Source organism: Notechis scutatus, chromosome 11, assembly GCF_049901735.1.
Source record: "Notechis scutatus isolate UNSWTSFEM ecotype Mainland chromosome 11, rNotScu1.2, whole genome shotgun sequence".
NCBI classification, from domain to species: Eukaryota; Metazoa; Chordata; class Lepidosauria; order Squamata; family Elapidae; genus Notechis; species Notechis scutatus.
This window is the reverse complement of record NC_142019.1, coordinates 18590534-18604236: the sequence shown is the minus strand read 5'-3', so window position 1 is coordinate 18604236 and position 13703 is coordinate 18590534. Positions and strand designations below refer to the sequence as shown.

The following is a 13703-nucleotide window of genomic DNA, read 5'->3' as shown; positions in this document are numbered from 1 at the left end:
AAAGATACCTGTGATACCACTGAAGCAGCACCTGGGTCAGACAAAGCATCTCTTCTGCAACCCTTCCGATCTCAACAACTCAAGAACTGGAAGTATGTCCCTCCATACTGGGAGTCCTCAACTGAGCACCATTCATTTAGCAATTGATCCAAGTTACAATAATGGCCCTGAAACAAAGTGACCTACAACTGGCCTCCGACCCCTGTAAGCACTCCCTTGGTCACATGATCCAAATTTAATAATCGGCATGTAGAGACGATGGTTGGGGCATCTTGGGGGGGGCACTCGATTGCCATTTTGGGACCTTTTCAGCCAGCTTCGAACAAGGAAGTCAATGTGGGAAGCCTGGATTCGCTTAACAATCATGTGATTTGCTTAATTAGCTGTGACCAAAATCAAGCACAGCTTACTGAACAGCCACCTTGCTTAGCAGTGGAATATCTGCTCCCAATTGTGCTCCTATGTTCACAACTGCCTATAAAAGGACTGCCTCATATGTTGAGGACTGCGCCAACTCAGGAAGCTCAAACTGCCCAAGGAGCTGCTGATCCAGTTCTACAGAGGAATGATGGAGTCTGTCATCTGCACCTCTATAACTGTCTGGTTTGGTTCTGCAACCCAGCAGGACAGACACAGACTCCGGAGAGGAATTAGGACTGCAGAAAAAACAATGGCTACTAACCTGCCTTCCGTGGAGGACCTGGATACTGCACGAGTCAAAAAGAGGGCTGGGAAAATATCTATAGGCTCCTCACATCCCGGACATAAACTGTTTCAACTCCTTCCCTCAAAACGATGCTATAGAGCACTGCACACCAGAACAACTAGACACAAGGACAGTTTTTTCCCAAATGCCATCACTCTGCTAAACAAATAATTCCCTCAACACTGTCAAATTATTTACAAACTCTGCACTACTATTACTATTAATCTTCTCATCACTCCTTATCACACATCCCCTCCTGCTTGTGACTGTATGAGTGTAAATTTGTTGCTTGTATCCTTACAATTTATATTGACTGTTTCCTAGTATGATTTGAATAGAATAGAACAGAATTCTTTATTGACCAAGTGTGATCGGACACACAAGGAATTTGTCTTGATGCAAATGCTCTCAGTGTACATAAAAGAAAATACATTCGTCAAGAGTCAAGAAACATAAAGTACAACACTTAATAATAGTCATAGGGTACAATAAGAATAGAATAGAATAGAATAGAATAGAATAGAATAGAATAGAATAGATTTCTTTATTGGCCAAGTGTGATTGGACACACAAGGAATTTGTCTTGGTGCAAATGCTCTCAGTGCACATAAAAGAAAACATACATTCATCAAGAGTTGAGAATCATAAGGTACAACACTTAATGATAGTCATAGGGTACAAGAAGCAATCAAATCCAATCGTATGAGCAACTTCTGCTCAGGTTACAGCCTCGTTGTCCCAAAAGTGTTTTTTTTTAAAGAGGCCACTGGACTTTCTTGTTTTTTCTTTGAAGACATTTCGCTTCTCATCCAAGAAGCTTCTTCAGCTCTGACTGGATGGTGAAGGATGAAAGGATTGACACTCCTTGAAGACAGCTGGTCCTTTGTATCCTTTCTGAGGGTCGTTGAGGCCACTTGGAGGTTTATCTCTGTCCTCGGGGTCACCTAAGTGGTGCAAATGGTTCCTAAAGTCTGCAATTTTTTCCTCTGGCAATCCATTCCTACTCGCACACCATTCCAAGGGTGTTCATCCCAATTGTATTAGCTAAAATGTAGAGATTCTCAGTCCTCCCGGTCATGGTTGTCCCAAAGGTGCTTTTTTTCAAGAGGCAACAGGACTTTCTGTTTTTTTCTTTGAAGACATTTCGCTTCTCATCCAAGAAGCTTCTTCGGGTCTGACTGGATGTTGGGGGATGGAAGGATTGATATTCCTTGCAGACAGCTGGTCCTTTGTATCCTTTTTGGCGAGTCATTACGGTCACCTGGAGGTTTACCTGTGTCCTCAGGGTCACCTGAGTGGTGCAAATGGGTGTGGAGCCTTCTTGCAACTGCTGAAAGGACTTTGTGGTAGACTGGAGATGGATGGTGTTGTACCCCTCCCCCTCTGTTGAGGGAGGGCTGTTCAATTTTGACACAGATGGCCTCTTTGGCCCCTCCTTCAAACCACCGGTCCTCTCTGTCCAAAATGTGGACTATGCCAGAAAGTCCAGTTGCCTCTTGACCTGGATGACTGAGAATCTCCAGAAACTTGCAGCCTTCTTAATTATATTCAATCATCAATGACAGTAAAATGCGTGGAGCCACTCAGAACATGTTTTCTGCCTCCTCCTCCTCCTCCTCCTCCTCCTCCTCCTCCTCCTCCTCCTCCTCCATCATCTCCTCCCTGAGTCAAGTAGGTGCTGTAATTACCTGACTGCATTAAGCAAGCACGAACCCAGCTTCCCCTTTAAATGCTCCAGAGCTAATGTGGACGGCAACCTCGTACCAATTACGGGACAGTTTAATACCATTTGAGCCAGCCAGGGACGCCAAACCGTCAATCACTCCTGAACTTAGAAGCTGGGCTGTGTGCACCGCTGAGGTCAGGTGCGATGTGAAATGCAAGAATAAGACGAGGCGGCGAGAACTTCCTTCCCACTGAGCTGTTAATGCACCTGTCTAGTTGAGGCACCTTGTACAACTCCTCCCAGGCTCCTACAAAGCCCAGGAAACCTTTAGAGGAAAACAAATGGGCCCAAATTAGTGACAGTTCAACGTACTCAACAAGTAAATCCTTGAAGCTGTTAATCCCAGGTCAAGAGCTTTTAGCGCCAAGTAAATGTTAAGTAAAAAACACTGAAGAGAAAAGCCTTTAAGTCGTTGCCTTCGAGACGGGAGAGAGGCTTAAGCCTCCCGCAAGCAGCCGCCGGCAGAGATACCAGAGCAGGGCAGGGCACTCGGGAACTGAATTCCACTCGGTGCAGGATCTGGACTTGGGTCTCTTCAGGTTCTGCTGAGATCCAGCTGGCAGCCTGGGGGAGTTCCGACCCAGGCTTCCCAAAATCATGAAGCAGGCTCCACTTCCCGATAACAACCCCTTAAAGTGAATTCCTCTCCAGCAAAGTCTTTGCCAGACCAATACTTGAATGCAGCTCTGCTGTCTGGAATCCACATTGTATATCAGACATTAATACAACTGAGCGAGTCCAGAAGTATTTTACAAGAAGAGTACTACACTCCTCTGTTCGCAACAGAATACCCTACACCACCGGACTTGAGATTCTAGGCTTAGACAACCTTGAACTACGCCAGCTAAGATTGGACTTGGGCATAGTACATAAAATTATATGTTACAATGTCTTACCAGTTAATGAATATTTCAGCTTAAACCACAACAACACAAGAGCACACCACAGATATAAACTAAATGTAAATCACTTCAAACTTGATTGCAGGAAGTACGATTTCAGCAACAGATTGGTCAATGTCTGGAATGCACTACCTGGCTATGTTGTCACCTGCTCAAACCCCACCTCCTTTACCCTCAAGCTAACCTCTGCTGATCTCACCCCATTCCTAAGAGGTCTGTAAGGGCGTGCATAAGCGCACAATCGTGCCTCTCGCCCCTGTCCTATTGTCCCCAATTATTAGTTCCTATTTCATGTATTTAAACTTATGTTTATTCTTATTTCTATTATATTGCAAGCATTTGACAAAATAAAATAAATAAATAAAGTCCCAGCAAACGGTCTTTCGTGAGATTTCACAACTACAGACCTTTATCAGGCTTGAAGAGTTGCCAGGCCAATATCTTCCAAATGCCACGCTGGAGCAGAACTTACTTGGCAAGAAGTCAGGAACAGACCTTCACCCAAATGAATTGAATTAATTGTCTCCTGCAAGCATCACTCCCCTTTGGCTCCTCTTTATTCCCTATGGGAAGGGCCATTCGCTGTCCACCCGTGCCTTTATTCCCCCATCAACCCTTGTTCCTTAACTGTTCCCTTCTCCTGGCAGATCTGCGCATGCACATGTCAGGAACAGGCTCCAGATGTTCTTCTTGCCCCACTGATCTCTGACTCTAAAGGCAACTGTCAGGCGGCCCTGGCCCCATCTCTGCCTCCGATGCAGTGCGCTCATCAGAGCCTTCCCCAGACTCCAGGACTGGCCCAACTTCTTCCCCAACCTCCTCACTGTCTGAGTTTGCCACCGGCTCCACTGGCCACTTGTGGGCCACAACATTGGGATTCGTCATGGCTTCCCTGCTCTCTGAGCCACGAGCTGCCGCTGCCGTCCACTCTCAACATCCTTGGCTTGCAGCGTCTTCCTCCTGTGCCTATTCTGATGACTTTGATGCCCACCAGAGAAGTTAAGGGCTCATGAGAAGACATCCTGGCAAGGCCTGCGCCAGCCCAGAGCTCATTTTCTCCCCCTCCTAAATCCAGCAAGGCATTGGGTGTTCTTGCTGGACATCTCCTCAGCTTCCAGGCATTTCTAACCACAAGAGTTGCCTTGGATCCATGCTCTGTCCTTGCACATTTCGTGCACGGCACCCTTTGAATTGCTTGCTGCAGAAGTACAGGTAGTCCTCAACTTACAATAGTTCCCTTAGTGACCGTCCTAAGGAATAACATCACTGAAAAAGTGACTTATGACCATTTTTCTCACATTTACAACGGTTGCAGTATTCCCCGTGATCATGTGATCAAAATTTAGATGCTCTCCAAGTAACAACACATTTATGACGGTTGCACTGTCCTGGGGTCACATGACCCCCTTTATGTGACCTCCTGCCAAGCAAAGGCAACGGGGAAGCCAAGTTCACTTAACAACCATGTTGCTAGCTGAACAACGGCAGTGATTCTCTTAACAACTGCGGCAAGGAAGGTCGTAAAATAGAACAAAACTCGGTTAACAAATGTGTTGCTTAGCAACAGAGGTTTTGGGCTCAATTGTAAGTCAAGGACTACCTGTACAGCGATAAGCAAAGAATGATATTGAGGAGCAAGCTTCGAGGCCAATTTCACAGCATTGTGTCTGCAGTCCTATTGCTTAGACCTCGTCTTCCCCAAAGCCAACCAATGATGCTCTGCTGAAAAGGCAGAAGGTTGGAGAAGCCATTTTCAACCTCCTAAACCAGGGGTCTCCAACCTTGACAACTTTAAGACATGTGGACGTCAACTTCCATAATTCCTGAGCTAACATGACTGGAGGGGGAATTCTGGGAATTGAAGTCCACTAGCCTTAAAGCTGTCAAGTTTGAAGACCCTTGGAATAGAGAAAGAGAGGTAGAATAGAATAGAATAGAATAGAATAGAATAGAATAGAATAGAATAGAATAGAATAGAATAGAATAGAATGATAGATAGATAGATAGATAGATAGATAGATAGATAGATAGATAGATAGATAGATAGATAATAGATAGATAGATAGATAGATAGATAGATAGATAGATAGATAGATAGGATAGAGGGAGAGAAAGATAGAATAGATAGAGAGGTAGAATAGATAGAAAGAGAGAGAATAGATAGGATATAGATAGATGGATGATAGATAGATAGATAGATAGATAGATAGATAGATAGATAGATAGATAGATAGATAGATAGATAGATAGATAGATAGATGATAGAAAGAATAGATCAAGGGTCTTCAAACGTGGCAAGTTTAAGACTTGTGGACTTCAACTCCCAGAATTCCTGAGCTAACATGACTGGAGGAGGAATTCTGGGAGTTGAAGTCCACAAGTCTTAAAGCTGTCAAGTTTGAAGACCCCTGGAATAGAAAAAGAGAGGTAGAACAGATAGAGAGATAGATAGGATAGAGGGAAAGAAAGATAGAATAGATAAAATAGATAGAATAGATAGAATAGATAAAAGAGAGAGATAGAATAGATAGGATATAGATGAGAGATGAGAGAGAGAGAGAGAGAGAGAGAATAGATCAAGGTTCTTCAAACTTGCAAAGTTTAAGACTTGTGGACTTCAACGCCCAGAATCCCTTAGCTAGCATTACTGGAGGAGGAATTCTGGGAGTTGAAGTCCACAAGTCTTAAAGCTGTCAAGTTTGAAGACCCCTGCTCTAAAGGAAGAGAACTCTCAACCAGTCTTGAAGTCTGTATTTTATTCAGGCCCATGTCAGCATTCTGAACTTATGGTTGGCATGAAGTTTCCAGACAAGCTACATTTTTCAACCTCAGCCTGGAATGGGATACATTCTCTGGTTTCACTGAGTGATATAACAGGTTTTTCTTTCAAGATTCAACCCACCTCCCCAAAATAAGAACTTGGATGAAACAAATTGTGTTAAGCACAAAGGACATTTGAGAACTGAAGAAGCTTTAATCCTCTGGTTTTTCAATTAGCAGATGGATGCATCACAGTCATCCATAAACAGTATGAAAAAAAAGTAATTTCTTGAAGACACACCTGGGAAATGGATGTGTAATCGAGGTTTGTACATTAAACGAAATAATGCAATTTAATTACTACTGCTATTTAAGGCCAACAAGAAGAGGAGATGAAGAAAATGAATTATTTGAGATCTCTTCTCTTTTGAAGACGACACTTACTGTTTTGGAGAAACCAAAGTTAGACCGAGCACTTAAGGAGACAGCCCAAGACAAATACATATTCAAACTTCTTTATACCTTCTACTGCCCTCACTTAAAAGTTAGCAAAGAGAGTGAGAGAGAATTCAGAATAAGATAAGATAAATACAGGTAGTCCTCAATTTACAACAGTTCATTTAATGACTGTTCAAAGTTACATCACTGAAAAAAATGACCTATGCTCATCTTTCACACAACCCTTGAATCATTCCCACAATCACATGATCAAAATTCTGGCAGTTGGCAACTGACTCATATTTGACGGTTGCCCATAACTTTCTTTCCCGAAGCATCTTAAACATTGGCCTGTGTGACAGAGTAGGAAGAGGGTGAATCTGTTCAGCAGGGAGAAGAATCGAGCAACACCAGCCCCACCGTGGAAAAACATATCGCCTATCAATTAAGCCCCAAGGTAGACCTGTCCTCTTGAGCCTCCAGATCCAGAACGTTCACTAGATTAGCCGTGGACTTCAGGCTCAGGGATCGATACGCCCACAATCTCTCTAGAGGGGCTGGTTCTCTCATCAGCCATCCACTGTGAACGGGCTATTGCCTTTTCTACCTGTCGATTTCTGAAGGCAAGCAAGAACCGTCTGTCCTTGGGTTCATGTCATCCTACAGCACATGATTTCTATAGTAGGGGTCTCCAACCGTGGCAACTTTAAGACTTGTGGACTTCAACTCCCATAATTCCTCAGCCAGCTTTGTTCTATTGCACTTTCCAGCACGATGATGGTGTTTCAGAGACGGAAACAGTTTCCTTAGACCATTTTGTTAGAGGGTCAGGTTAGTAAGTGCCATACTACAGCAAAGAATCTTCCCCAGACCTTTATGGATAAAGAACCTTGGCCTACCTTGGCTTCATTCTGAGGGCCCCATGTTTTTAGACACACACACACACACAGGCAGAAGAGCTGGGCTTTCTATTGTTCCTTTTTATTTACTTTACAGGCGAGTGAGGGGAGTTGCTGCCTTTGTCACAGTGCATGTGTAGAAATTCTGTTGGTGTGCCTTTTTTATTACATCCCTTGTCAGCTGTCTGTCTGTCCATTCATCCGTCCATCCATTTCCTCCCTTTTCTCTCAACGTTCACCCATGGGTGGGTGGGTGGGTGGGGTCTCCTCTCATTTTATCCTCCAAAAATAGGATGGCATCGAGGTCTACCAGGATGCTCCAGGGCTTAAAAGAAGCTGCTCTTGAGTTGGGGGTGGGTGATATTGGGGAATTTAAGTCCAAGATCTTAATCGTAAATTTCTATGCCACTTGTTATTTCCACGTATCAATCAGATCTTCCTTCCTTGGCAATTGGAGAAACAGTAGAGAAACGAATGAAGAAGAAAGACAAAGCTGAGGAGCCCACCCCATGTTTTCATTTAAACCAAAGCATCTTCATATAATTTACTTACTGCCATATATGCATTCGTCCCGACGTAGGTCTTTGCTATGGAATTCACCAGCTGTCAGACAAAACAACTTGTTAGGGCCACATAAAGCACAAATAAAGCAGGTAATTATTCCTCATTTAACACTAATTATCCTACGTATAAATCAGAGGAAGAAGAAAAAGTAAAGTGGGGAGTGGGCAAATTTGCCAGCCAAGGCATTAAAACCCACCCACCCTCCTGGCTTCCTTCAAATGAGAGCCCTTTTAAAATATCCATCATATTTCAATTTACGGGCGAGAACAAAGGCTACTCTAGAGCCTGAAGGAGGAGGCTTGGAGTATTTAGTATCCTACCAAGCAGCTGGACCCGTCTATTGGAAAGTGTGTGTGTGTGTGTGTGTGTGTGTGTATGAAATCCAGCACATTCAAACTCCTCCTGCTCCTCCTCCTCCTCCTCCTGTCAGCTGGGCCCAAGATGTGAATAAAGCCACCTTGATTATCAGGCTGGAATGAACACTAAATATGCTGAGGGACAACAGATTCTGACAACACATAATGCAGCCGTGACCTCCTCTTTGGTCCTCATGTTTGGCTGGGAGGAGAGGTGGCTGCAATTCAATTCAACATCGCGGCGAGCGTGAGGGTCAGTTTCACGCCAGATTCCTCAGGGGAAGCCCCAAATGGAAATTAATTAAAATTTGTGCTGCACATTGTTAAAGCCCACCGCCATTGTTGATCCCCATATTAATTTTTACCATGGGCCAGTCGGTCTCCCCAAGCGTCCCTCTCGCTCTGCCCTATCCTTTTGTTTGGCCCGAGCGCTTTCAGAGCCAAGCTGCATATCAATGAAGTGGGCTATTTGTAAGTAGTAATTACAATATCAGCAGTTTTTACTGTCATTAAACAATGAACAATCATATTCTGATGAAGAAAAGTCACAGGAGATTAAAAAGGAGGGATGGTTATGTCCCCGGCAGAGGAAGCCCTTGAGAGGGGAGTCGGTTTGTCTCCTCGCCAGTTTGGAGAGCAGAATTAAGAGGGGAGAGGATCAACCAAGGAATGCAAGGGACATACCTGGGTGCTGACTCCAAAGTCACATAACTTGACCTGGCCTCTTGTGTTCACCAACATATTAGAGGGCTTCACGTCTGTGTTGGGAAGAGAGACAACAAAGGCAGGATAAATCCAGAGAGCATTGATTTAATAGCAAATACCAGCTGATGGCCAGCTAAAAGAAATATGGGTCTGTGCAAAAATGTAATTTGAGAAAACATCTCCGGCTTGACCCTCTGTAGCTCTCAGAATGACAGAGAAGCACATTCAGTCTTGTAACATTCTCTTACTATGAAGTTATCATAAAAATAATGTTAGCTTGCGTGGTTTCCTTGCTTGGCCTGCTACGGAGGACTGATACAAGGTCCAAAGGAAGGACGGAGGCCAAGAGTGGTCCATTGGGAAGCTGAGGGTAGGTAAGGTCCTGCAAGCCAGGAGGACATCAACTCACCTAGAATAAGAATCTCCTAAAGAAACCCAGAAGGAGACAATGACGAAGTATGGCTATAAGATGTAAGCAATATGTAGGCACATCGAAAGGCGCTCTTCTAATTACCAGAGAAAAAAAGCAGAACTTTTGTGAAATTGGAAGGGGGGACCTGTCAGCCTTGGAAGCCATATTTTACTTGGAAGCTTCGAGGCTGCCACCTTCAGTGCCTGGGGATTTGGGAGGGGGGATTTCATAAAGAGGTAGAACAGGGGTCCCCAACCGCCGGTCAGCGGACCGGTACCGGGCCGCGGAACAACCCTTACCGGGCCGCTGGTTGCTGGGCGCCGCCATCTTTTTTGGTAAAAAGCGCTTCTGGTGAGCTTTTCCGGGTAGAAAGCTCACCGGAAGCGCTGTTTCGTCATAAAAGATGGCGGCGCTAGCAGCTCGGTGAGCTTTTCCGGGTAGAAAGCCATTTCTACCCGAAAAAGCTCACCAGAAGCGCTAGCCGCCATCTTTTATGACGAAACAGCGCTCGGTGACGCTCACCTGAAGCGCCTTTTCGTCATAAAAGATGGCGGCGCCCAGTTGACGCCGGTACCGGGCCGCGGCGCCCAGCTGATGTCGGAACCGGGCCGCGGCGTCGAAAAGGTTGGGGATCCCTGAGGTAGAAGATTAGACACAACAACTTTTTCTCAGAGAGTCAAGGACATATTGCCCTGCACCTGGAGGGGAGTGACTGGAGGAAGGTCTCCAGTTTGGATGACGTTTGATTGGGCCCCGTGATGGACTGCTGGGTGCAGGGGAGGGATTTTTGATTTTCTTTGGGGAAGGGAAAACCTGGAACTTTCAGATTTGGGTTTTCCCAGATGTGCCAATAGGACAACTCTAATAAAATGGAACTTTTGAGAAAATGCTGGTCTCGGAGTTTATTGGTTTGGAGGTGGTTAGTTAGAACGCTGACATGGAGATGATGATGTGGTCCAGTCAAAGCTGCAAAGACGCCTGGTCATTGATGGTGTCTGAACTGAAGGAAGACATCCTCGCTTGACCCAGTTGGAATGAGGAATCTGAGAAGCATGAACGTTTTGAGAGCTTGGAATGGTCAAAGTGGAAATGAAATGTACCAAGTTGGATATCTTAGGAATAAATGGACTGGAATGGGCCATTTAAAGCCAGATGACTACAAGATATACTATTCAGGGCATGAGTCCGTAGAAAGGAACGAAACGGCGATGAAACTGAAAGAGTTTCAGCAAATATGTGTTCATCTATAATCCAATAAACAACAAGAACATATTTCCCCGAATTAGTGGTTATCAATGAACATCTATGTTATACAAATCTATGCCCCTTCAAAATGAAGGAAGACCCCGAGCAATTCCAGGGCAAATTATAGGAGGCGTTAGAGGCAACATCAGGAAGGGAGGTAATTCTACTAATGGGAAATTGGAATGCATCAACTGGAGAAATGAAGAAACCTATAATTACAGGGAGAAATCAATTTAGTAAATACAATTACGTGGAAAGTGGGTTAATAATTTTGAAAAAAAGAATTATTTATTGCTGCCAACACCTGCTCCAAATACTATAAACAGAGATGCCATAGCTGGATATGATCAGAAGGATGACATGAGAATGCAACCGATGACAGAACAGGAAACGGAAGGGAATCCGGCCAGCTGAAATTTGATCCAGTGAGATTGTGGAGCAGACCTTGAATTTTTGGTGTGAAATACAGATAGTTCTGCAACTGAGGACCACCATGGAGCCCAAATTTTCTGCTGCTAAGTGAGACATACTTTAAGTGAGTTTTGCCCCATTTGACAACCTTCCTTGCCACAGTCGTTAAGTGAATCACTGCACTCTTCAGTTAGTCGCACGGTTGTTAAGTGAATCTGGCTCCCCCGTCGACTTCGCTTGTCAGAAGGTCGCAAAAGTTGATCCCCTGATCCCGGGACACTGCAAGCGTCATAAATGTGAGACAGTTGCCAAATGGGTGAATTTTGATCACGTGACCATGGGGACATTGCAACGGTTGTAAGTGTCATAGGTCACTGTTTCATTGCCACTGTAACTTCGAACCTTCACTAAATGAACTGTTCTAAGTCGAGGACTACCTGTATAACAATTAACTTGAAAAATTTAAGAGGCTAATAAATATGTCAGTGAAGGATGATTTGAGTGAGACGGATGAAAGGGAGAGTTCAATCTGCTTACAAAGAGGAATCAGAGGTTATAGGAGATCAGTCATAGAAAATTGGAGGCTGAGCGGAAAAATCTCCCAGCCTTTAAAAGAAGAGGAGACCCAAAGAGCTTTCAGAATAATCCAGGGAAAAGCAAAAGATGAAAAGGTTGGTAACAAGAAATATGTATGATCACTTAACTCAGCTTTCCAACATCTAAGAAAAGAAGGCCAGGAAAAAGGCCACAATCAATATTTCTTAAAGGTCGAACAAAAATTTACAGATACAGTGTGAATATTAGAGATGCCACTTTGAGCTCTTGGAGGAAATGTGGGATATAAATCTAAAAATGAGTAAAATAAGCTTTATGAAAGGAGAAACCTCGCCTTGCCTTCTCCTCCTGAGCTATTTTTACCAGACAATGAAATAAATGGAGCATTGGCCGTTTTTTTCCTTGCCATTATTTGAATATGATTCAAGCCATCTATTACAAAAACATACCGACTGCTTTATTTAGAAAACACAATGTATTCTCCTCAAAATCATCTTTGTAAAAAAACCAGGCTCTCTTCATTTTGTACGTATAATAAGGAGGGGCCTGCAAAGCATTTCATCCTGAACCGTTTCAAGCGTGAAACTCTGCAAACATCCTGCCTTCAGCAGCCTGGAAGTGTTTTGAACTGAAAAGCCGTGGCATTTCCTGGACGTTTTGCATCTGAAACAATTCAAAATGAAATGTTTTGCACACCCCACTAGCACAGTACCCAAATATCAGAGTTGGAGAAACCTGTACGATACAATCCCCAGTGAGAAATGCAAATTACCAAGAGCTCATTATAACTGGCTACACAAGGGGTTTTTTTTGCCTTTCCCCCAGGCTGTCAAGAGCCCTGGACTCTGCTTTTTCTAGAGAGATGGCTCAAGTGCAAGGCACATATAATCCCTTGCACAAGTTAGATCACTCTCTCTTTCCTTGGCAAAATGTTCTACCCCGAATGTTTTTCACTTCCATGGTGCCAAAATCGACATGTTTTAGCAGCTGATGGAAGAAGTACGGGTTCCCTAGGAAAAAGCAACCCTTAGCAAAAAAAGATCTGTTCACTCATACACTAGACCAGGGTCTCCAACTCCTGGTCCATGGACCGACACCAGGCCATGGCATGCCAGCAACTGCGCCCACAAACAAGCAAAACTCCATCCGTGGGATGCAGGCAGCACACAAAACCACACTCTCTCCGGTCCATGGAAAAAACCTCTCTCCACGGAACCGGTCCCTGGTGCCCAAAAGGTTGGGGCCCACTGCACTAGACCAGTTGACCAGGAAGAGGAAACAACTTGAGACTCTCCTGACAAAAAAAATCTGTTCTGACCAAGGCTTCCCGAGACCGTAATTAAGCACATGCTTATTTAAAACAACTCTTGTTTTATTTCAACGCTGGGAATTATGTTCATTCCCAGCCTGTATGCAATGAGTCCTAAACAGTCTCTCGAGATAAGCACCCACCTTTCTCTCCTTTGAATTGCTGCCAACAACTAAAGTGCCATATGAACTGTAAAAAACCAACCAAAGTACAAAGTCCATACAGACCTTCAAGGATTAATCCGAACAGAAAGAATGACTTTGCTTCCTGCAAAGGTTTCTCTACCTTTGCCTGTCCTTTATACCTTAGGGGAGGGGCAATCATCTCCTAGTCTTACTCCCAAGTCGCCCCTTTTGTTTCTGCTGCTCTCGCCTTCTAGCAGCTCTGCACACATGCGCACTGGGAACAGGCTCCCCTTGCTCCTCTGCCTTGCTGCTCCCAGACTCCGAAGGCTTCGGAGTCAGCACCACTTCCAGATGGTCCTGGCCCCAGCTCTGCATTGGATGCAGGACCCTCGTTCGAGTCCTCCACAGACTCTCGGACTGGTCCTCGTTCTTCCCCACTGTCTGATTCCGCTGCTGTCTGCACAGGCTGCCGGCGAACCACAACAAAATCACACACCCACACACACCCACACACACCCACACACCCACGGAAAGAAGTCTAGCAATATAAGGAAATGAAGAGAAGAAGGTCTGTACCATAAATGCTCCAG

At 44.5% G+C, this 13703-nt stretch overlaps 1 protein-coding gene across 3 annotated transcripts in view; it reads right to left on the bottom strand.

Annotated features, from left to right (window-relative positions):
• MAP2K5 (mitogen-activated protein kinase kinase 5) overlaps window positions 1–13703 on the bottom strand; it is a 156695-nt gene that overhangs the window by 86039 nt on the left and 56953 nt on the right. For all 3 annotated transcript variants that reach the window (XM_087972951.1, XM_087972952.1, XM_087972953.1), the window contains 2 exons: window positions 9036–9109; window positions 7984–8034 (listed from right to left, as the gene is read on the bottom strand). In XM_087972951.1, the coding sequence (XP_087829077.1) occupies window positions 7984–8034; window positions 9036–9109 (125 nt within the window). The remainder of the gene's footprint in view (window positions 1–7983; window positions 8035–9035; window positions 9110–13703) is intronic.